Consider the following 22469-nt stretch of genomic DNA (forward strand, 5'->3'; position numbering starts at 1 on the left):
ACGATTGATGAGGCGTACCCCGAACGGAAGTGACGACATAGAAATTATACAAAACATGTTGAGACGGATTTTTGCTGTTTAACCCATTAAACGGCGACATGTTGACGATGACACTTGCATGTCGACGTTACCTATTGTTACTGTGAGATTACAAAACTGCAATATTAACTCACCAACTGTTACAAAGAAATATAGTAAATCCTCAACTAAACCAGCCAGATAGGTCAGGCTGTCACGACAATAGAGTTGCGTAACGTATCAGACGCTACACTTCCGTGTTGAATATTGTGATTTCAAAATAATGCGCTTTACACGTCAAGACTAGGGGAGTGTGTTGTATTGTGAAAAACTAAACCGGATATGGCGTTATTGCTGCCGTTAACTTGACTTTAAATACACTCCGTGCCCACGTGACGTGTGTCTGAAGTGTAACCCGAGTGTCAACGCTCTGGAGCGGTTAGTCTTTTTAGTTGCAACAGTGTCAGGAAGTCACAAGGCAAAGTATGATGGTGTTAACTTCTGAATTGTTGTTCTTTCTCCTGGCAAAACGGATTTCAAGCGTTTTGCACCATTTGGGGTTTCGCTGATGTAACGTTAGAGTCAGTAGCTCCTGAGATCATCTGGACTCCAGTCATAATCCCATGAATTCAACTGGTACGTAATGCTAGTTTATGGCGGGGACACAAAAACCTCCCGCTTAGCTAACGTAGAGACACATTTCACACCGGTGAATTGTTAACACGGCGTCTTGAGCGATGGCGGTTTTACAAGCCTGTCTGTTAATTTAGCTTCGCTAGCTCACAACACGTATAACGGTCGCTCACGCGGGCTAGCACCTCGCGCTGGTCGCGCGTGCAGCTGTTCTAATTAGTGTCGCCGTCAATTAAACGACATTTAAATCGCGGTGCTTTTCTTGTTTTGCGGGGAAACGGAGATATTTATAAATCGGTGGCGTCAGAGAAGAGTTATTGGCTAACTACGCGCCTCACGCTGGTCTGCAGGAACCGCATATTCCAGGTTTATTCTCTCTTTTATTTACCTTTTTTAATTATTATTTTTTAAATGTCCCTTCTGATTACCGCAGGATGCTGATATAGTGACTTGGGGCGGGGGCTGACACGCGGATGAGTTGACACGGGAGCCAGGCCAAGTGATACACCCAACCAAAACAAACGGCGCACGGTATCCGTTTAAAGCGCCGAGGAGGAGGCGGAGGAGGAGGAGTGCTGGTGGGTCAAGCCAATGACGACGCCGGAGCCGAAGAGAAGCGGCTTGTCCGCGGTCAACGCCGCCGGCAAGTGCGCCACATCCGGGTCCGCCGCCGAGCCGGTCGACCACGTCTCGGCCGAGCCGGGCTGTCCGAGCGCCAGACCTACCGTGATGAAGCAGCCGTCCAGGGAGAGCATCCACCGGAGGAACACCGAGTGCGAAGTCTACGACGACGGGACCAACACCTTTTTCTGGTGAGTGTTTATCTGACAATGTCACCCGGTGCAAACGTTCAATAATGAAACGCAGGCGGCATCGTAAGGTCATTGTTTTGTTGTCGAGAAGAAGAAAAAATACTCACAGAATCCCAGTTCCTGCAGGAATGTGAATGACAACACTGTTCGTTTAGCTTTTCAAGGTGAACTGAAAGACAGGGGGGGCAGGTGACCTCCGTTAATCACAGCAAAATACTGTGACCTTGTTTCCAATCTTCAAATGGTAAACCCACTGTCGAGCTGTCTGGGTGAAAACATTCACATGTAAAACGATAGGAAGGAGTCACCGAGGTCTTGAGGGCTGCCAGTCATCGAGGGAGTTTGTGCTAAATGTTTGCCCGGGCTGTTCAAGATTCAAGATTCAAGATGTTTTATTTGTCACATACACACACAGGGTGTGCAGTGAAATGAAAGTGGCAATGCTCAGCAGGAATGTGCAAGGGCAACAAGTACACACTATTTACAATAAAAAACAACACAATATTTACAGTAAGTGTGTGTGTGTGTGTGTGTGTGTGTGTGTGCCTAAGAGGGGCAGTTGTGTGGGTCTATGTGGGGGTCCTGGTGAGGTCGGAGTTCACAGTCCTGATGGCCTGAGGAAAGAAACTCCGTCTCAGTCTCTCTGTTCTTGCAGCGTGACTACGGAGGCGCCTGCCTGACCGCAGCAGCTGAAACAGTCTGTTGTTGGGGTGGTGAGGATCCTTCATGATCCTGCCGGCTCTGGTTCTGCACCTCCTGGTGTACAAGTCCTGCAGGGTGCCGAGTGTAGTTCCAATAGTGCGTTCAGCCGAACGCACTACTCTCTGCAGAGCCTTCCTGTCCTGAGCGGAGCAGTTGCCAAACCAGGCTGTGATGCTTCCTGTCAGGACGCTCTCTACAGCTCCAGAGTAGAAGGACTGAAGGATCCTCTGGGAAACTTTAAATTTCCTCAGCTGCCTGAGGTGGTAGAGGCGCTGCCTTGCCTTTCTCACCAGAGTGTCTGTGTTTGTTGACCATGTCAGATCCTCGGTGATGTGGACTCCCAGGTATTTATACCCGCTCACCCTCTCCACAGTAGTCCCGTTAATCCCCAGTGGTGAGTACGTCCTCTGTTGTTGTACCCTCCTAAAGTCCACAATCAGCTCCTTAGTTTTGGTGACATTCATGATGAGGCTGTTGTCCTGGCACCAGAGTGACAGATCAGCAACTTCCTCCAGGTAGGCCTTCTCGTCGTTGTCGGAGATCAGGCCCACCACCACTGTGTCATCCGCAAACTTGATGATGGTGTTGAGCTGAACCTGGCCACACAGTCATGTGTGTACAGGAGTACAGTAGGGGCTGAGGACGCAACCCTGGGGGATCCTGTGTTCAGGGTGAGGGATTTGGAGGTGTGTCTGCCCACCCTGACCACCTGTGGCCTGGCGGTCAGGAAGTCCAGGATCCAAGCACACAGGGGTGTTCAGTCCCAGCTCAATCAGCTTGCCGGCCAGTCTGGAGGGACTATGGTGTTGAAAGCTGAACTATAATCAATGAACAGCAGTGTCCCATAGACCACCTCTGGCTGTCCAGATGAGAGAGTGTGGTGTGCAGTACCTGGGAGACAGCATCATCTGTGGATCTGTTTGGGCGATAAGCAAACTGCAGCGGGTCCATGGAGGAAGGGAGGAAGGCGCAGATGTAGTCCTTTATCAGCCTCTCAAAGCATTTCATGACCACCGAGGTGAGGGCCACCGGTCGGTAGTCATTCATACATGCTGGAGAAGCATTCTTGGGCACAGGGACAATAGTGGATCTCTTGAAGCAGGCGGGGACCACGGACTCAGCCAGGGAGAGGTTGAATATTGTGGTGAACACTGGAGCTAGCTGGTTAGCACAGGTCTTCAGTACTCGCCCAGATATGCCATCTGGACCTGCAGCTTTCCTGGTGTTCACCCTCAACAGAGCCCTCCTCACACTGTGCTATTTCACAGAGAGTGTGTGTTCATCCCCAGCGGTAGAACTCACCGTGTGCGTCGGTTACTGATGCTTACATTGCACATCCAGCCGCAGAGCTTAGCTGTTGACAAGCCAATAACCGACCTGCACCTTCAGCAGAAAGAGATCCACGCCGGCTTTCGAAGTCGAGACGGATATCCTGGCCATGCGGTAAACCGGAGGAGCGAGTGTCACCGACGCACACGGTCGAGACGGAGTGCGTTCGGCGTGTGCGGGATGCAGGTGTTGCGATGACGGACGTCATGCAGCCTTTTTAACGTTGAGCCGTCATGGCCCTTCAACTTGTCGCTCCGGGGATATTTACGCCGGAGTAAGTGTATGCACGTCTCATCTCTGCTGTGTGTGTAAAGCGAGGGGCACTAGGAATCTGCAAAGATATCTAGTGTCTTTGATGGCACCCGAGGCCGCTCCTCCCCAAGAGACACTTTAATGAGAATATCTCATTACTATGTTATAGCCTTAACGGGTTTCCCTGGGTGTTGCAACTTTATAATGATCTCGACCGACGCCAGCTCGGCTTAGTCACAATTTGACCATCTCTGGTTAACGCTGCATGAGATTTGTTTGCGTTTGCCGGTCAGGTATTTGGCCTCTCGGTGGTCGGTCGGCACGCCCACTCTGTTGTAATCGAGAACTGATAATGGAGAATGTTTGCCTTAGAATCGAGCCGTCGGCGCCCTGGATAGATATGGGCTAATATTGCATGCATGTAAAAAGGGGTACTTCTTATTTAACATGTGTCGCATCTTAGAGCTTCCTCTTTATGCACCACAAGTCGTGAGAAATGTACATTCAGGAGTTTTATATGTTGTCAAAAAGAGACTAAGGCCAACCACTACCCTCTTAATTAAACCATAATGTGCATTTTTTGTCTTCCCAGAGCTGAACATGGTTAACTCGACTGAATAGAGTGGTGCGTGTTAGTCAAACACGCATCAGCATTTATACGGAGGAAGTCGGTGTGGAAAAGGTGGCATGTTGGGGTGGGTTTCTGATCGTGGAGAAGCTCATTATGAGCCTCACAAGTGTTTGAGATATTACATTACATTACATGTCATTTAGCAGACGCTTTTATCCAAAGCGACTTACAATAAGTTATGCCGACATGCTGTTTGTTGGGAAGGTAACAATGTGGCATGCAATCTGCCTTATTAGCACATACTGGAGTTGAGGGAAGTGTTGTTGTTTTTTTATTGATAAAAAGAGGAATAGCTTGGAGAGACCCGTAAATAGAAGTCCGCCTGATGACGCCAAATGTTGTGCTGGCACACCACTTTGGATTTTTCCCTAAATAGCATCGCTGCCCAGACGTTTCCGTTCCAAGAGTCTTCTGAGAAATGCTTTGTGCACAGTGACTACTTTCTTGAAAACGTTTTGTCAAAGCAGAAGAATTCATAAGTCGGAGTAGTAAAAGAAAATTGAGGCTTGTAACTGTTTAATGTTGTGAGTCAGTCCAGTGAAACTGATTTATTACAAATAGAGATCATGGAAACCAGAAGCTGCCGTGGTAAAAATATATGAAACTGATAATCGAGGATACTGGGTCATGTAAAAGTCCTGATTTCTTTAGCTCGGTATCGTCTGCCGAGTGTATCTCAGCACTGCGGGCCAACGTGAGACCATATGATTGGTGACTGGACCGTATATTTACCTGTTGCCTGTTTTATCTGCACGTTCATCCTCAACCTCCGTGGTGCAGTGAAGCTTAGCCTGCAGCGCAGTTCTGCCAGGCTGGTATTTCCAATGTGGCCGTTTCCTCCCGGTGGTGTTGTGCGGTTGTCAGGCAGGAGAGGAGCCGGGCCTCCTCCCGGGACTCCTCCCCAACAGGTTGGGCACGGAGGTGGAACAGGGAGACGACGCTCATGACACCGGGCGCCGCTGCCCTGACTCAGACTCTCGAGTTCATGTATGACGGCAGTGAGGTCAAACTAAATACCGGTTGTTGTTTTTTTCCACTGCTGCTTTATTGCTGTATTAAGTAAACTCAAATAATGATCCTGTATGTGTTCTGAAACAACTTTTTGTCAATCTCCAGAGGGTAGCTGTGCCAATCAAATGTCACGGAGCATGCTGGGGGATATGGTTTCATGTTTATTCATTGCTTTGCTAGCCTGATGAAAGATATATAAACTACGTCTGCTGTGTTCTCTGCAAAAAGCTGTACAAAAACAACAAATTGGCTGCGAAACATAAAGCAACCAATTCTGTTGCTTTTGTATCGCCCAAAATTACAATTTACAAATTTGCCTCAGAGGGCTCGACAATCTGAACACATACGACATCCCTGTCCCAGGACTTCACATCTTTTCCCCTCGAGTTGAGGTAAACCACAGATTGCGTGGCTGTAACCGTGAACCACGGCAGCGTGTACGCGTCGTACGACAAAGGCCTCGGTTACAGGGTTCGTACGGTCATGGAAAACCTGGAAGTCATGGAATTTTAAAATGGTCATTTCCAGGCCTGGAGATGTCATGGAAAAAACTTAAATCATAAAAGTTTTGGAAAAGTCATGGAAATGTTGTTATATTCAGATGTTCATTTACGCCGAGTTTAAAGTAATTAATATGTTTTTTTTTAAAGAAAGACGCTCAAAAACGCACAACATTTTCTAAATTGTTCTTGTTCATACCGAGATTTCAGTTTGGTCGTGGAAATTTGGTTTAAAGTCCTGGAAATCCATTGGTCCAAATGTGTAAGAACCGTGGGTCTGCTTTGTTTCGCAATGACTAAAGTGATGACTCTGCACTAATTACAGTGAATTTACATTGCTAACATTTGCCTTTGGTAACCTCAGACATTCATCAGCTGATTCTGTTGTTGTTGTTCATTCTCCATTGGCTTTTATCAAATTCTCCTCTTTTTTTAAAATAAATGTTATTAATATCCCTCTCTCTGTTCCTTCTCTCCCTCTTATTATTTTATTTTCTGCAGGCGCGCCCATACTGTGACAGTGCTGTTCATATTGACGTGTGTTCTGGTCTACGTCACTCTGTTGGAAGAAACCCCCCAGGACACGACCTACAACACCAAGAGGTCAGTTGGCTGCGCCCGTCACTTCCTGTGTCGCCGAAGCCAACAACCCTGCAGGGACCAGTAGGCGGCCCAAAGAAAGTCCATTTAATCCACTGAGGCGTTTTGATTTGACTGAATAATCTGGCTTCTGTTTATCTTCAGAGACAACTTGTTTATACTAGCAGGGTTTTTCCTGGGTCAAAATGGGTCTTCGGTGCTTCCCCAATTTTTTTTTGGGGAGCACGGTCTGTATTGCCATGTCACCGTAATTAGCAGACATCTATGGTTTTTTTTTTTTTTTCATAAATAATGGAGGCAATGCTTGAGGAAATCATTTTGCTAAAATAGATAGGCTAATAGATTGACAATTAGAGATGCACCGATCAGGTTTTTTGGTGCCGATCACCGATCACTGAAATCAGTATCTGCCGATCCGATAAAACCGATCACGGTGTTGATTGAAGCATTCTATTTATTGTGTAGCATTATTGCCTCGGAATATGAGGAAATACATATATAAAGCACCTCAAACATTAAAGAAATTACCGATTTCTTTAAACATTTAGGACTTTTACTTTGAAAAATGTCCTAATTGATACATTAAAATTATTTGATTGCTATTGTAGGGGATTTCAGATATGTATGGAACACATCTGCATTATTCATTTCCTGGAACTCTTGGCGAAATCTATATAAAGGACTTTTTTTAACATACAAAAGTCAGACTTATTTTTATAAACTCTTCCTTGGTACAGTAAAAATGTTTTAATGTTAGCATTTTAAGCTAAATCTCAGAAACGATCTCTAAAGATACAAAATCAGTTCATTGTTTACTTGTATATGTTCGTGTATGATTTGTCGACATCTTATTTTGATAAACGGATGTTGTTTCACGTGGTTCTTTCCGCTAACTTTGCAAAACCGGATGTTGTCACGTAAATCCTTCCGCTATCTTTATCAAAACCCTGTTCTCTATGCAGGAAAAACCCTGACTAGCAATCAACATCAATGTTTATTCTTAATTCTGAGTCGTGCTAGGTTTAGATTTAGATTTGTCTTCCAGCCTTTTTATAACTAGAAATGTACCACATTTCAAATATTGTGCATGTCTGTGTGATGAAAACTCCTCTGTGGCTCATGTCAGACTGACATTCAAAGCCAGATAAATAGGTCGCATGACAAAACCAGCTAATAAGCGCCGCAGTTTAAGAGTTCCCCTGGAAAAGCATTTGGCATGAAGCCATGCGGCAACAAGGACGAGGCGCTGAACTCATCGACTCGAATGGAAGCGCTCGCCTCTTCGGCAGCGTTCACCTTGCACCAAGCTGGCCCTGTTCCAAGACCACGCGGAGCTTTTCACAGAAAAAGTTAACGCCGATGACCATGAGGCAGAGGCGCGTGATTACCTTCGCATTTAAAATGCGGAAGGTTATGTTTTGATCGCCATTTATTTATTTTTAATTTATTTATTTGTATGCGTGTTATTCGCAGAACTCAAAAAGTATTGAACCGAATCGCATGGAATTTGGTGGGATAATTGGTTATTATCCGGGGACCAGTTGATTAGATTTTGGGATCAATCGGGTCAAAGGTCAAGGCCAAAGGTCATGAACAGGTCAAATCTTCTTGAATGGCATGAAATTTGGTGGGATGATTGGTTATCATCCGAGGACCATTTGATTAGATTTTGGGATCAATCGGGTCCAAGGTCAAGGTCATGGAAAGGTCAAAATCTTTTTTTACCATAGCACGATACATTTGTGTCCAATTGGCATGCAACTAATGCCAAAATGTTCATAATTCAATGCCCAATCTTGTGATATGCGAAGGTATGCGCTCTACCGAGTGCCCATTCTAGTTTTGATGTTTGGAGAGAAGGTTTCATGCCTTTAATCTTTCAACACAGAGGACCAAATGCAACACAGAACATTACACGTACGGAGCAGAGAGACTTGAGGTGAATGCAGAATGGCTGAGGTGGGATCCAGGTTCCCTGGTTGGGAGCCCCGTGTCCTGGAATGTGGCCCTTTTGAAGTTGGTGGTACTTGAAGCTCGTTCGGGACAGTTCCCATATTTAAAAATAAATAAATAAAACTGCATACAAGATGTAAAAAACTTTAAAAGAGTTATTGTATGAATTTATCCTTTTGGGTGGATTCTATGTTAATAGGCTTGACAAATATCCCCACATGTGGGTCATGCAAAGGCTAATTTTGGTTCTGGCTGGTTATAGTTGTGGATACATTTGATACGAAGAACAAGAACGCTCTGCTGATGTTTCTCCAGAGCGGGGTTTTAGGACATTTCCATGGTTCTTTTATGATGTACTTACTGGTCCTCTCTATTCCCTAAACCCCCATGTTGGTCAGCAATTACTTCAAGACTCATTGTGGAAATTTAAAAGCTTGATTAAATCCACTGATTTAATGCATTATATTGGATTTAATTGACTTTGGTCAGAAATTTGTTTTGCGGATGTGGCCTGATATCACTCCATGAAACACCATAAAACACACAAACATCTCATTGAATTTAGAGCTGGCCTAGTTCTTCTTCTTCCTCCTCACTGGCTCACGTGAACTGGTCGTTTAATAATCTGTCCCTTTCACGAGTCGACACACCGTTACCCTCATTTTTACACACTATTTTTGTCACGTGAACTCACTTTCCCGCCTACACACGATCATTGAATCACACACACTTATGTTCCCACCCATTGTTGGCAACGCACGAGCTGGAATCGCATTGTGCGTCCGGTTGCTAAACCTCCGCTGTTCATTTCTAGGTTCAGGGCAGCGTCCTTGGCTTGTGTCCTGGTTTTCAGAAGCGGCGATTAAAGGGAACTCGACCCGACAGCAGAAGGTTCAGATTGGTCTAATCTCTAAGAGGGAATTGTAATAGGTAGTAATTATCCATGGTCAGCAGCTGGGACGGGGTCGCCAAATCAAATGGTGTCCCAATACCTCCCCCTTCCTGCTTTGTATCTACGTTTAGACACTGTCTGCTTATTGTTTGTGTAAATATGAACACATCGAGGTTGTAGGAGGAAGCAGACAAGCCACCATTGGCACCTTTCTTGTAATCCTGATGACTCTGTATTTCCCTTTTTGCCAAGACAAAAAAAGCATGTTGAATATATCTATATCTCTAATCATCAACTTATTTTAAAAAATTCTTTTAAAAAGACAGCTGGCCATTTTTTTCTGGGCTGTAACGTTTACCAGCAGCTTCAACATCCAACGGACGCTTCCGAAAAGTAAAAGCCACAATTTATTTTATTCTGCTAGAGCTCCGTTATTATTAAATCCTCATGTTTTGACCACATTCTGAGCGTTTTGCCAATAAAGGGCCAATCAGCGAGGGCGGTCCGCCTGCCAGGACCTATGATGAGATGCTTGCCCGCATAGCTCTGTTTTCTTACATACTATTTTCCTCCCAAATTCAGTGTCATAAACAATTTCCAGCTGGTGTTTTTTTTTTTTTTTTTAAAGAATCTCCCCATTCACACAGAATGATTAATTCAGGTTATTTTGTAGAGCCCAATATCACAAATTACAAATTTGCCTCAGAGGGTTTAACCATCCGTACACATACGACATCCCTTATCCAGGACCTCACAAAAAATGAAGAACCCTTCAGGAGAGCATCAGAGGAGGATCCCTCTCCAGGATGGACAGATGAATATGAACTCTGTCACATTCATTGAATGTATTTTAACTCTAAATCTGTCCTTCTGGTCACATGACATCTATTGTTCTGTCCATCCTGGAGAGGGATCCTCCTCTGTTGCTCTCCTGAAGGTTTCTTCCCTTTTTTCCCCCTGAAGGGTTATTTGGGAGTTTCTCCTGGTCCGATGTGAGGTTTTGGGGCAGGGATGTCTATGTGTACAGATTGTAAAGCACTCCGAGACAAATTTGTAATTTGTGAAATTAGGCTATACAAATAAACTGAATTGAATTGAATGAATAGACGTCATGTGTTAAATCAAACGGCTCTGCTTTCCCTTTCTGCATAAGTTCAGTTCTCTGCCACTGCAGTAATGGCGGCTGCTCTTGAGAGCGCAACACAAACTTGTAGGATTTGCCTTACAGTACCATTCGTATCGTATAACGCCGCCTTAAATGTAATCTTCCTGTGATTCTACCTGTGGTCCCGTAGGGGGATTGTGGCGAGCATCCTGGTGTTTCTCTGTTTTGGAGTGACACAAGCCAAAGATGGACCCTTCACCAGACCACACCCGGGTAAGAATGCTTCTTTTCCCAGTTGTATGGCAACATTTCATCTTCCTCCTCCCATGCGCAGTATCTCAATCAAAGCAATGCCGGGTTTATTTTCTTTCTCAGCTTTTAAAACCTACAGAACATGAGCACACATCTTGTGCAAAGCAGGATCAATTTAAAAGAATTTGAGTCAGTCAAGCTTGTGTTATTCCATTCCTTAAAAAAAAAAAAAAAAACCTTGTTTACAAACTAAGAAATTGATTTTTTAAAAATTGTATTCCAGTAATTGACGGGAACGTTACACTGTTGTAAAGCCCGATGATGGTGTTGACTCAGACTTTTTAATGGTGCATTATTTTTCTCCTGCCTATCCTGTCGAGAGGGGTAAGAGTACCCGAGCGCCTGTTTACACGGTCTCGATCAATAGCAACATTTTAGGATCTCCTGATGGCTTCTACTATAACATGAAGATCCTCTGAGTGCACAGAATCAATACAGACAATGGCTCACTCGATGGAATCGTCAACATGAAGGGAGACATCTGGATAAATGAAAGGAGGTGGAGTGTTTTCATAGCAGGGGCTGGTTCCAAGCAGAGAATAAAATAAACACATGGTTGTTGACGACTCCACTGGCCTTTAACTGCAATATAAAGGACTGTAGTGCTGTTCATAGTTTCAACATGAAAACGATGCCCTTAAGCAGGGCATTCTGAGCCCAGCTTAACACATAAACCTCTCCCACACATCAGAGAGCTGCTGTTCAAATGCAGAAAAAGGGCCATCCAACAACGAGCGTGGAACCATTCTGGTCCCATTTCTGCCTCCACTGCCACTCAAAACACGATACGATTGTATTCCGTATCTTTCAAATGGATCCCCCGAAATGTCACGCACTGTTCCTTTAATTTGCTGCATTCTTTAAAGGGACGGATGCTTCTATTCATAGACGTGCAGTTCGTGAAAGTAGTTTGCTATTTAGGTTTTTAACCAGGTCAGTTATGCAAAAGAGGCATCTCCTCTATCGCACAACATGTTCCCACTGACTTCAGATGGGGAGGAAGGAAGGGAGGACGGAAGGAAGAGAGGGAGGGAGGAAGACGACATGGTGTGGAGGTCAAATGGAGACTCACACTCTGAATGTTGTTGGTTATTGGAGGCGTGGAACGGCCAGACAATAATTTAGGTTACTGCTGCTGTCATTACTGCCTTCTTGCCCTCTCCCTTTGTGGACTTAAACACAAGTTTTGTGTGTGTGTGTGTGAACTGATTGCATCGCACTCCTTGGCCCGTTGAGCAAGCCAAATAGGTCCAGTTGTTGTTCACCTTGTTGCATTTGTGTTGAAACTCCACTGATCTGTTTAATGGGAAAAGAGCCAGACGGACTTTAGGATTTACAACTCTCATCTCCTCAGGGAAACCCCCCCCGGGGAGATTAGACACTAAAATCCACGAGAAATTACTATGGCAGCGTCCGTTTAATTCAAACTACTTTTGTGGGTCATTAATAACACGGTAATGCTACGATAGATTCAGGCTTTTACCACATCCAGTAATAGTCCTCTCACATCGCTATATTCGGAAAAAGTACAGATGAAGCTTTAATAGAAGCCAGATTATCCCGATGCCTCTGACTGGAGGACTCAATTGCTGAAATTTGCTGTATTCCTAATGAAAAAAAAACCAAGTTATGTGTTGTGAAATCCTTCAGTATTGCATCACCTTCATGGCAACAGAGTCTGTGTCGATGAAGAATCACTCGCACTCTATCTGGACTGTTAATAATCTTCAAATGCAGCCTTTTACACAGAAACACACTGAGGTCATATTCATTCCCAGATGGTCTCCCTCTCTGTATGAGGGTCCAAGTCCTGCCATTGGCTGCATATCTCACTCGCTATTGCCCTCCCCTTTCGCTATCTTTGTTATCTATTTGGCGAGGCCACAGTCCCGATATCCTGGGTTTATCTGAGATTATTGTGATTAGTTTGATGACATATTAACCAGCCGGAGTTTGATTTTTGTCCTGTTTGTTTTTCTTTCCCTCTTTTCTCTTCTAGCTTACTGGAGGTTCTGGCTTTGTGTCGCCGTCGTCTACGAGCTGTTCCTCATCTTCATCCTCTTCCAGGTTGGTGTGTTGATGGCATTAATACGCTGACGGGCTGAAACGCTCAACCGTCAACATTCATCGATGGAGAAGGGAAACATACAGCAATCGCATGCTCACGTAAAATTTCAAAAAAGGTCTGATTACAGCACATGCCCGTCTTTCTCGGGTGTTGGAACCTTTAGTGACGCAATCTAAACTCCCAGAACAAGGCAGCAGATTAATTTTCCTTTTCCCAAAAACGTCTTGGTTTAAATCAAGAAGTTGCTAGAGCCTGAGACACAAGTACCTACAGACATCTTAAAAGTAGGATTACACTGGATTATATTCAGAGTTCTGCACCAATCTCTGTGATCCTCACATCTGCACCCCTGGACGCCTCTTTTCTCTTCCAGTTGTATTAAAACGTCCCTGAGCCAGACTGACCCTGTAAAATAACAAAACAGTTGGCAAACTGTGTCTTAATCGGGTTTAAACATTGATAAAAAAGTTTTAAATGCTTAAGTCATCTTTCTTTACTCAAGCAAGCAACATGAAAAAGTGAAATGCTCCATTTAAAAACTTTAAAATGTCTTTAAATTTGTGTCATTAAGCAAAAAAAAGAACCTTTTTTTAAAGTAAATGCTGAGGTGAAGAGTGAATGTACATTAAAGCTGATAATAGATTTTATATATATTTATCTTTTTTGTTTACATTGTTTTACAACCATTTTAAATGTGATATACAGTGAATAATGTTTGTTGTGCTACACGGGTACAGCTAAAATAATTTTAGATTTGATAGAAATTGTTGTTTCTAACTATACTGGCTTTCCTTATTTATATTTCCGTATTCAGAATATGCTAATCTGGAAAGTTAGTATGGCTCTATGTCTCCATAAAAGCGCTCATGGTTTCTCTGCTCCTCCTCGCCCCGTTATCCAGACGGTGCACGATGGACGAGACGTCTTGAAGTACATCGACCCCAAACTTGGGGTTCCCCTCCCGGAGCGCGACTATGGAGGAAACTGCCTCATGTACGACCCGGGCAACATCGACCCTTTCCACAACGTCTGGGTAAGACGTTTCATTAAATTTGATGTCACAGATTTCCGACTCTGTCCTGTTTTTTTTATATTGTGGTAAACTTTGCCCTCAATTATGACTAAAAACCGAAAAAGACCCACATCTCTCATAGCATGGCAGCCTTAATGAGTCTGTTTCTCTCCCTCATCCATTCACACAATCACTCTCCTTTTGACTCTAGCTCTCCCTCCCCGTCTCCTCCCCTCTCACTCTCTTTCTCTCTCTCTCCCCCTCATACACACACGCACAAACTCATAGTTAGTGTGGCTGTGTGCTGACCGGCTCCAGAAGCTTGTGTCTGGTGCAGGTTTTAGCCCGTCAGTAGAACCGGGCCTTCTCTCCCAGACCACACCTCTACTGTTGGCCTGATTTCAGTCAGAGTGGGTCAAGCTCTCCACTACATGCTAGCCAACGTATGTGAATAACCTTTTAGAAATGTCAAATTCTACCCACATATTTTGTTGGAGAAAAAGCTTATTTGGAGTTTTAGGGGAAAGGAAATGTATATAAATGTAATGTGGCTGAACTATAATGTTTAAAAGAAGAACGGAGTGGAGAAGTGGGTTTGGATGCTTTATGATGCCCAGCCAAGCCGTGCTGTGTTCAGGGACCGCGTACTCGCTGTGCTCGTTTCTGGTTCCAATGTGAACTAGATGAACTTAATGAGAACATAAACACATCTAGTAAACAGCCGCAACTGATGATTATTTCCATTAATGAATCAGCTGTTGATTATTTTTACAGATTTGTTGTTTGGTCTGTAAAACACTTTAAAAAAGTGAAAATGTAGTGTGAACGTGCAGACTTTGTCAACAACGTGTTAAATGACCTTGTTGGTGTCTCTACAGGACAAGATCGACGGCTTTGTTCCCGCTCACTTCCTGGGGTGGTATATTAAGGTATGTATGAAGAATTTACATCGACGACACGGTTATTGTCCAATAATTTATTAAAGAATGGCCTCTCTGATTTTTCACCTGCTTCACTTAATAAAATGTATCACGAAGGCAGTTGAGCATGGGACATAAAAACAATGACCCTCCTTAATGTATATATATATTTATTTATATATATTTATTTATATTTAATTTATTTTTATATATATTTATATTTATTTATAAATATATATATATTTATAAAATAAATATATATATATTTGTAAATAAATATATATTATAAACGACACATATTTATATATATATTTATATATTTATTTATTAAGAGGGTCATTGTTTTTATGTCCCATGCTCAACTGCTTTCGTGATATCTATGAGCCAATGATTACACACTTTTCATTATAATGAAGAGCAAGGTATTTTTATCAACTCATGTGTTATTAATGTATTGGCTGATTCCCATTTTTAAAATGTTCTGTGTTTCTGCTGGTGTATGAAACGGATCGACAGCGCCGCTCCGCTCTTTGCATTTGCCGCAATGACCTCCTCTTGTTGACCTATTCCCACTCCGTGAAGCAAGTCGCTCACCCCTCCCCGCTCTGTTTTCCTGCCTCAGACTCTGATGATCCGCGATTGGTGGATGTGCATGATAATCAGTGTCATGTTCGAGTTCCTGGAATACAGCCTGGAGCACCAGTTGCCTAACTTCTCGGAGTGCTGGTGGGACCACGTACGTACGCATGTCACCGCTTCTCTGCTTACTGAAGAATCAGTCGGTGGGGTGAACAAACCCCAGCATAGTCAACAAAAAACACGGTTGCATTTTGACCAGTTGCAGACATCAGCAGCACCGATTGGTCCACGTCTCACCGCGTACCGGCGACGCTCACGCCTGCAAAGGTCACTGTGCTTCTGAGCTGATGCGTACTTTTTAATACCCTGATGCCTTCTGGGGCAGTATTCTCCACATGCTGCGATTGAGATTTAAGGGAGCAATTAAAGTGGTCGTTTGTTTGAATGATAAGGACCTTTTTTTATTGTGCCAGCGGGAAACTAATGCGGTCGCAGCCAAACGAGTGGTGGCAAGGGAAATCTTATCGACACTATCGTAAAGCAATAGAGCGAAACAGTAGAATGTAAACAGACAAATAAAAGGTCCATAGGTATTAAAGCAGGACAGGCTGCGGACGGTAGACTGCGTCAATAGAAAGTCGAGGCAATGACTTAAGTTGTGATTCATAACTGCTTATTACCAGTAAGTATGGACTATAGTACAAGTGTATGCTTAATGGTTCTCTACAGTATATTGTATGCATTTCTTAAGAGAAGGAAACGATTCTGTACAACGTTCGGGGGCCTCAGAGGATGTACATTAAGTAATGAGGCCTGGCACACACACACACATATATACACACACACACGCATATATACACACACACTGTCTGACATGTTTGGTCAGCTTTAAGGTGTGAGGGGCCGGGCTTTTCTTCCACTGTCACTAAACATCAAGTTGTGAGAAGAATGTTTTCCCTCCCGGGGATTTATTCCTGTTGTCAAACCTACGCAGTCCTAAGAAAAGGTTTAATCTCTTAAATTTGTGCAGGTGGATCACGGTTGACGTGTGTGTGTGTGTGTGTGTGTGTGTGTGTGTGTGTGTGTGTGTCTTTCTCTCCAGTGGATCATGGATGTGTTTGTGTGTAACGGTCTGGGGATCTACTGCGGCATGAAGACCTTGGCCTGGCTGTCGATGAAGCCGTACCAGTGGCAGGGCCTGTGGAACATCCTCTCATACAAGTACGACTGGTTTCATCCATGTGTTACTGGGATCAACCCACTGTCTGCTGTCAACACTCTACTCCTAAAGGAGCGAAAACACAACCTTTTTAAAAAATGTATTCAAAGCATGTTTCTTGGACTTAACTCCACACTTATTGTGCGACCGATATGATGTTCACGTTTAAAGATGTTGACTATTTTTGTTGAAAATTTGACATATCGGTGTTATTTCTAACCGCCCCCCCCTCCCCCTCTGCTCTCCTCTCCCAGGGGGAAGATAAAGCGTATTGCATTCCAGTTCACTCCGTACAGTTGGGTGAAGTTTGAGTGGAAGCCTGCTTCAAATCTTCGACGCTGGCTTGCTGTGTTAGGCATCATCTTTATGGTAAAAAATATCCTGTTTTTATTTATTTTTTATTTGTACCGACACGATAAGAGGGGACAATTTGTCATGATGACAATTACAGTGAAACTTTAGGAAGTACTCCTATGCGCTCTGAGCTTACATAAGACATCCCGTTGTTCTCAGCTACACGGATTCTGCATTTGTCATTTTGGATTGATTTTTAAAAACTTGAGTATTCATTGATATACTTATTTTGTTGTTGTTGATCTCCTCCTTTCCCAGTTCCTGCTGGCGGAGCTGAACACCTTCTACCTGAAGTTCGTGCTGTGGATGCCCCCCGAACACTACCTGGTGCTGCTGCGCCTCGTCTTTTTTGTCAACGTGGGCGGCGTCGCCATGAGGGAGATCTACGACTTCATGGACGACCCGTGAGTAGCGGCGAGATGCAAGTTATAAATGTTATTCACGTCGTATTTAGTCGCAGACACTATCAAGTATAATGGGAGCAATGGTGAGCAAGAGCCTTAAGATTAGTTCTGAACCTCAATGCTCCAGAGACGGTATCTAACTCCAAGGAGTGGAAACATTGAGAAGATGCATGCATCTATAAGACATCGCCATCATCAATCACAGGCATGAAATAGCAGCAACAAATCTCTCTCTAGCATTAAAAAGACCGATCTGGGTCCACGGGAGCCGGTTCTCTCTCGGTGTTTTTAAAAATAGATTGAAAGAGTTGGAGGAAGGTTCATCTGGTTGTGGATGTTTTCCTTGACTGAGGTGTGAGCGCCTGTGTGAACTGGGTTACGATGACTTGAGGCTTAGTTTTGGTTTTATTTATGCCGTGTTACATTTTTTTAAATCTTTCTTTTTTTATATTGTCTGTCACTGGTTTAAGTTGTATGTTTGAAGCTTTGTGTAATGAGCTGCTGCTGCTGTCTGGGTCAGGACACTCTTTTAAAGGAGATTTTTAATCTCAATGAGGCATTTACTGGTTAAAGAAATTTAAATTAAATTGTCAGGTTATCGGTGACTCTGAGTCAGGTGCTCGCTGCCTACTTTACTAAATTTCCAAAACGGCGCCACATTCCTAAGCAAGAAGAACAATAAGCATCCGCTGCGAGGGGACGAACGGTTAGAAGTACGTCCTATGACGGGGTTCGTACGGTCGTGGAAAACCTGGACAAGTCATGGAATTTTAAAATGGTCATTTCCAAGCCTGGAATAGTCATGGAAAAAAACGTAAATCATAAAAGTTTTGGAAAAGTCACGGAAATGTGCTATAATCACATGTTCATTTACGCGGAGTTTAAAATAATTAATGTTTTTTTTTCAAGAAAGACGCTCAAAATATAAGCCGGCGTCCGCTCTCAATACGCAACATGTTCCAAATTGTTCATGTTTATACCGAGATTTCAGTTTGGTCGTGGACATTTGGTTTAAAGTCCTGGAAACCCACTGGTCAGAATGTGTAAGAACCGTGCTACGAGCGCGGATAACTTCCAGTCGACGTTCCACAGAGGGACTCTTTGCTTCTGCTTCCTGGATGAGGACGTTCAGCCTGTGCTGGTTCTCTCTGGAGGCCATTAACCCTCGTACGTCTCGTTCAGGGCCGTGTTTTGTATCGTATGCGTGATGCGAGCGTGTTGTCTGGGAAGCCTTCCCTGGAGCCGAGTGACTCCTCGCTTATCACATCCGCCTTCAGGAAGCATTTCTGCACGCCGGGCAAATATGGAAACACTAATGCACTCCCTTTTAACAAGTCAACAACAATGTCGGGAATTCCTTTTTCCAAAACGACTCTCTCTCGTCGTCCTCCGTGCAGGAAGTTCCACAAGAAGCTCGGCCAGCAGGCGTGGCTGGTGGCCGCCATCACCGTGACGGAGTTCCTCATCGTGGTGAAGTACGATCCCAACACCATCATGCTGCCCATCCCCTTCTTCATCACGCAGTGTTGGTTCCTGGGCATCGTCCTCATCTTCGTCTGGACCCTGTGGCGGTTCTTCTTCCGGTAAGAAGTGGGCTGGAGGAGGAGGAGGAGGAGGAGGAGGAGGAGGAGGAGGAGGAGGAGGAGGAGGAGGAGGAGGAGGAGGAGGAGGAGGAGGAGGAGTTCTCTTTTTTTTTTCCACACGTAACACTGGCTTCAATAAATAATTTCATAAACATGGTTTCATGAGCTTTTGATCCCATCCAATGGGATTTATTAAATATGTTTTTCCCCTCATGACCTCATGCAGCAATATATCTCGGGTATCTTTTGGTGGTTTTATTCCCCCCTTATGTTGAGTCGTGTCCCCCCCCCCCCCCCCCCAGCATGTTAAGCTTCTGGTCTATTTCCTCCCAGCATGTTAAGCTTCTGGTATCCTCCCCTTCCTGCTCATGCTCAGCAGTAATGTCCTCTGAGGTCGGTATAGGAGAGCAGTGTTGTATTCGGTTTTATTTCCCCCTCAACCGTCACTGTTTTGGATCCATAGCTATATTTGCAAGACCTCTGGGATCCTCTCGACGACACCGACATCAGTCCACACGCTTTTCTTTTCTTCTTTTTTTGCTGTGGTGAATTTTGTCATCTTTTTTTTATTTCTAGCATTTCCCTTCACATCATTTTGATTCTCAGTTGCAGGAGTCAGTTATGTAATGCAGAAAACAGTCGGCTCGTGCAGTCGGTAGGAGCGCATTGAAAGAAAGCCAGAGGAAATGTTTACACACGCACACACACACACACACACCAGTCAGAATGAAAACCAGTGCAGGGCGTCGGCACTAGAGCATGCCGGGCCGTAGTTACCTGGGTGAAATCTTATTTTCCAAGAGTCTAAATGTCTTTTATTGTAGCTTTCTCTGGTTACATAAAGGCTGTCTTCAGCCCCTATGAAGATTAAGGTTTGTTTTGTTTTTTAAAGGTAAATATTCATTCTGTCTGATTGCTGCAAACGGTCTGACAATTCAAAACACACACACACAAGTTATCTGCAAGTTCTATTTGACCCAGTTGTTCGGCGTTGGCAGCAGCCGACCACGGGGAGTATTGTGGGATGTTTCACTTCAGGAGCGTCAATGAGGTCAAACTGACCCTCGTCTTCATCAGGGATACAGAAGAGACATAAACGGGACCGCCACGTTCAAAATCTGACCTTTTCATTGGTTCGTCACAACCTATAGAATATTATTGTCGTGCATGATCCCTCAAAGACATGGACACGTTTTTGATGCTTGCAATTTAAAGAAGACGTCCGGCTTTTCTCCACGATGATGCATTTCATGGTGGAAAGAGAAAGTTGTGTAAAAGAGGTATAATGACTTGTTCAGAGCGAAGGTGAGGGAGCTCATCTTTATCTGTAGAGGAAGTAAATGTGTCGCCATGGCACCGCTTGAACACGTTAAATAGTTCTCATGAATAGTTCCCAAAGTAGTTTTTCTGTTGACGGCGTGTCCTCTCGTCTTCCCACAGGGACATCACGCTGCGCTACAAAGAGACCCGTCAACGCAAACAGGAAGTCCCCGAGGACAGGGACCGCCCCCTGGGCAACGGCAGTGCGGCCGCCCCGTCTGGGCGGAGCAAACTGAACGGCAGCTCGGAGACGGTGCGGCAGAGGAAGTCCTGAGGACCGGGGGGGGGGGGTGCACTTTTTTTTCTTTCTGAGAATTGGCCAGTTATTGTCTTACTACAGGGATTTACCTCATTCTGCTTCTGGTGAAAATTACACACGGACACATTTTTGGGTTTATTAAAACATTATTTTGGGACGTCGGGGTCATGAGGGAAAGAAGAAGAAAAGAAGCGTTGAATCAAAGATGGAGGAGGAGGGCTATAGGTGACCAGGGAAGTAGAAGTCGACTTGTGACCAACAATAGACGGCAGTTTTTTTTCCTCCATTATCTGAGTCGCACACGTTAAAAGAGACGAGTGTCTTGCAGAAACATGGCCGCCACTGTAAATACGCTTCGCTCTGTCGCCGTCGGTCACTGATGTTCAGTGACGGGACGTTGGCGACAGGAGAGCCAATCGGCAGTTAGACTGGACCCTGCTTCATGACGGTTGTTGTTGTTGTTTTTCCTGGGTCTAGTTTATAGTTCAGGTTCCGGCCGACGCCTCGACCCTCAAACCAACATGCACCGTATTCTGGTTCTTTACCTGCTGTTTATACTCTGGATACGGGCTGCAGTTTGGCTGCTATTTGTCCATGTTTCCTCGTGTTATTTTCTTCGTGATGAATCGATTATGAACACTAGATTGTACTCTATTTCCTTTTTGTGAAACGAGGGACTGACTCTAACGAACACATCCAGGACAATCACACCTCTAGAAAGACGAGCCGCCGCGGCTCAGGATGCAGCAAAGTAACGGAGGGCGGAGATCTGGCCGTTCCTCCGCCGGTTAAGTCACTACAGGCCGTGAAGGTAATATCTTTAATGCCAAATGCTTCTTTTATTATTTTAATTTAACACGAATTAAAGATCTGTCATTCATCTGAATCAGCTGGAAACTACTGGAAACCAGCCTTATCATCCGAGTAGGGTTAGGTTAAGGTTTATGTGATCCATCCTCTTCCCGCTCTGTGGAGTTTAGATCCCTTTCTGGCTGAAGCCATAAAAGCCACTCAGACGGCTGTGAAACCGTTTATATTCCTTCTCATTCCAACTCGAGCAGAGTCCCCAAAGCCGTCAGGATCATGTCGGCGTCCAGTTTTATTCTCCAAAAAATCTCAGCGGTCATTTGGCCCATCGAAGCCAAACGTCCTGGTGTCCAACATGCGGCGCCTCCACGTCTCAGTCAGTTCCACTTACATACTTGTTAAATGTATCAATTGACTGAGAATCAAACGGGATATTTGAGGACTATAGATCATGAAATGGAAATTGTCCTTTTTAAATTTATATACAAACAAAATTAGTTTAGAAAATAATCTATAGATTAAACGAGGATTAGCTAGTTGCAGCCTAAAATGTTACAAATGCTCCCCAAAAAAAAAAGGAACGCCGAAGTCCAACTGAAGATATAAATGTGTTTTAGCCCGGTTGGATATTCCGGCCCCAGAAAGCTTTAGTCTCCGTCCTGTCGGGGCCTCGTGGCAGTTAGTCGGCTGTCGGCTTCTGGGCGTCACTTGTCGTCCCAGACGGCGTCTGAACCGCTCCATCGTCGTCCTGTCGTAAACTATGATGATATAGTAATGTTCTCGTGAATGTCAAACGAGAGCGCCTGTTTATTACGGATCCGTTCATTTTACTTTGTGTCCATGCTTGAACCAACCCGAGTCATGAATTTGCACATCAGGTCTGAAATGACAGAATATGGAACTCAGAAGCTGAATTCTTAATGAGCGGTGGAAGAGAAATGGGACGTCTCCTGTTTGTCAGTGTAGTTCCGCCTGCGGCCACACGGGGGCGACGTCTCCTCGACATCATTCAAGCAGCTTGCTGTAAAAGCCATTTTCAACTTGCGTAAATGTGAACATCATAAAGATCTTAAAACTGAAAAATGCTGCTGCAACACATCATTTTATAATGTTTTCAATAAAATAAACTGAAATCTGAGTTTAGTCTGCTGAGTGTTATGTTTACAGCAGCCAGTGTGTTGTACAAGTGATCCC

General features: G+C 44.3%; 1 protein-coding gene across 1 annotated transcript; it reads left to right on the forward strand.

The window, feature by feature from the left end:
• Positions 1 to 453: 453 nt before the first annotated feature.
• On the forward strand, positions 454 to 22413 carry ptdss2 (phosphatidylserine synthase 2). The gene is made up of 13 exons (XM_056416356.1): positions 454 to 654; positions 1085 to 1463; positions 6390 to 6491; positions 10629 to 10711; positions 12750 to 12817; positions 13720 to 13851; positions 14709 to 14759; positions 15373 to 15486; positions 16432 to 16550; positions 16803 to 16917; positions 17161 to 17306; positions 18704 to 18889; positions 20330 to 22413. The coding sequence occupies exons 2-13, from the start codon at positions 1243 to 1245 to the stop codon at positions 20481 to 20483; spliced, it is 1491 nt and encodes a 496-aa protein (XP_056272331.1). The 5' UTR covers positions 454 to 654; positions 1085 to 1242; the 3' UTR covers positions 20484 to 22413.
• The last annotated feature ends 56 nt before the right edge of the window (positions 22414 to 22469 follow it).

Source organism: Pseudoliparis swirei, chromosome 6 (genome assembly GCF_029220125.1).
Source record: "Pseudoliparis swirei isolate HS2019 ecotype Mariana Trench chromosome 6, NWPU_hadal_v1, whole genome shotgun sequence".
Taxonomy (NCBI): Eukaryota; Metazoa; Chordata; class Actinopteri; order Perciformes; family Liparidae; genus Pseudoliparis; species Pseudoliparis swirei.

Bases quoted from the DNA above. Each gene is read 5' to 3' on its own strand.
- ptdss2 (XM_056416356.1), top strand. From the start codon at position 1,243: ATGACGACGCCGGAGCCGAAGAGAAGCGGCTTGTCCGCGGTCAACGCC. The intron at 12,818-13,719 runs GTTGGTGTGTTG...CCCGTTATCCAG, and splicing joins TCATCTTCATCCTCTTCCAG to ACGGTGCACGATGGACGAGA. The intron at 13,852-14,708 runs GTAAGACGTTTC...GTGTCTCTACAG, and splicing joins ACCCTTTCCACAACGTCTGG to GACAAGATCGACGGCTTTGT.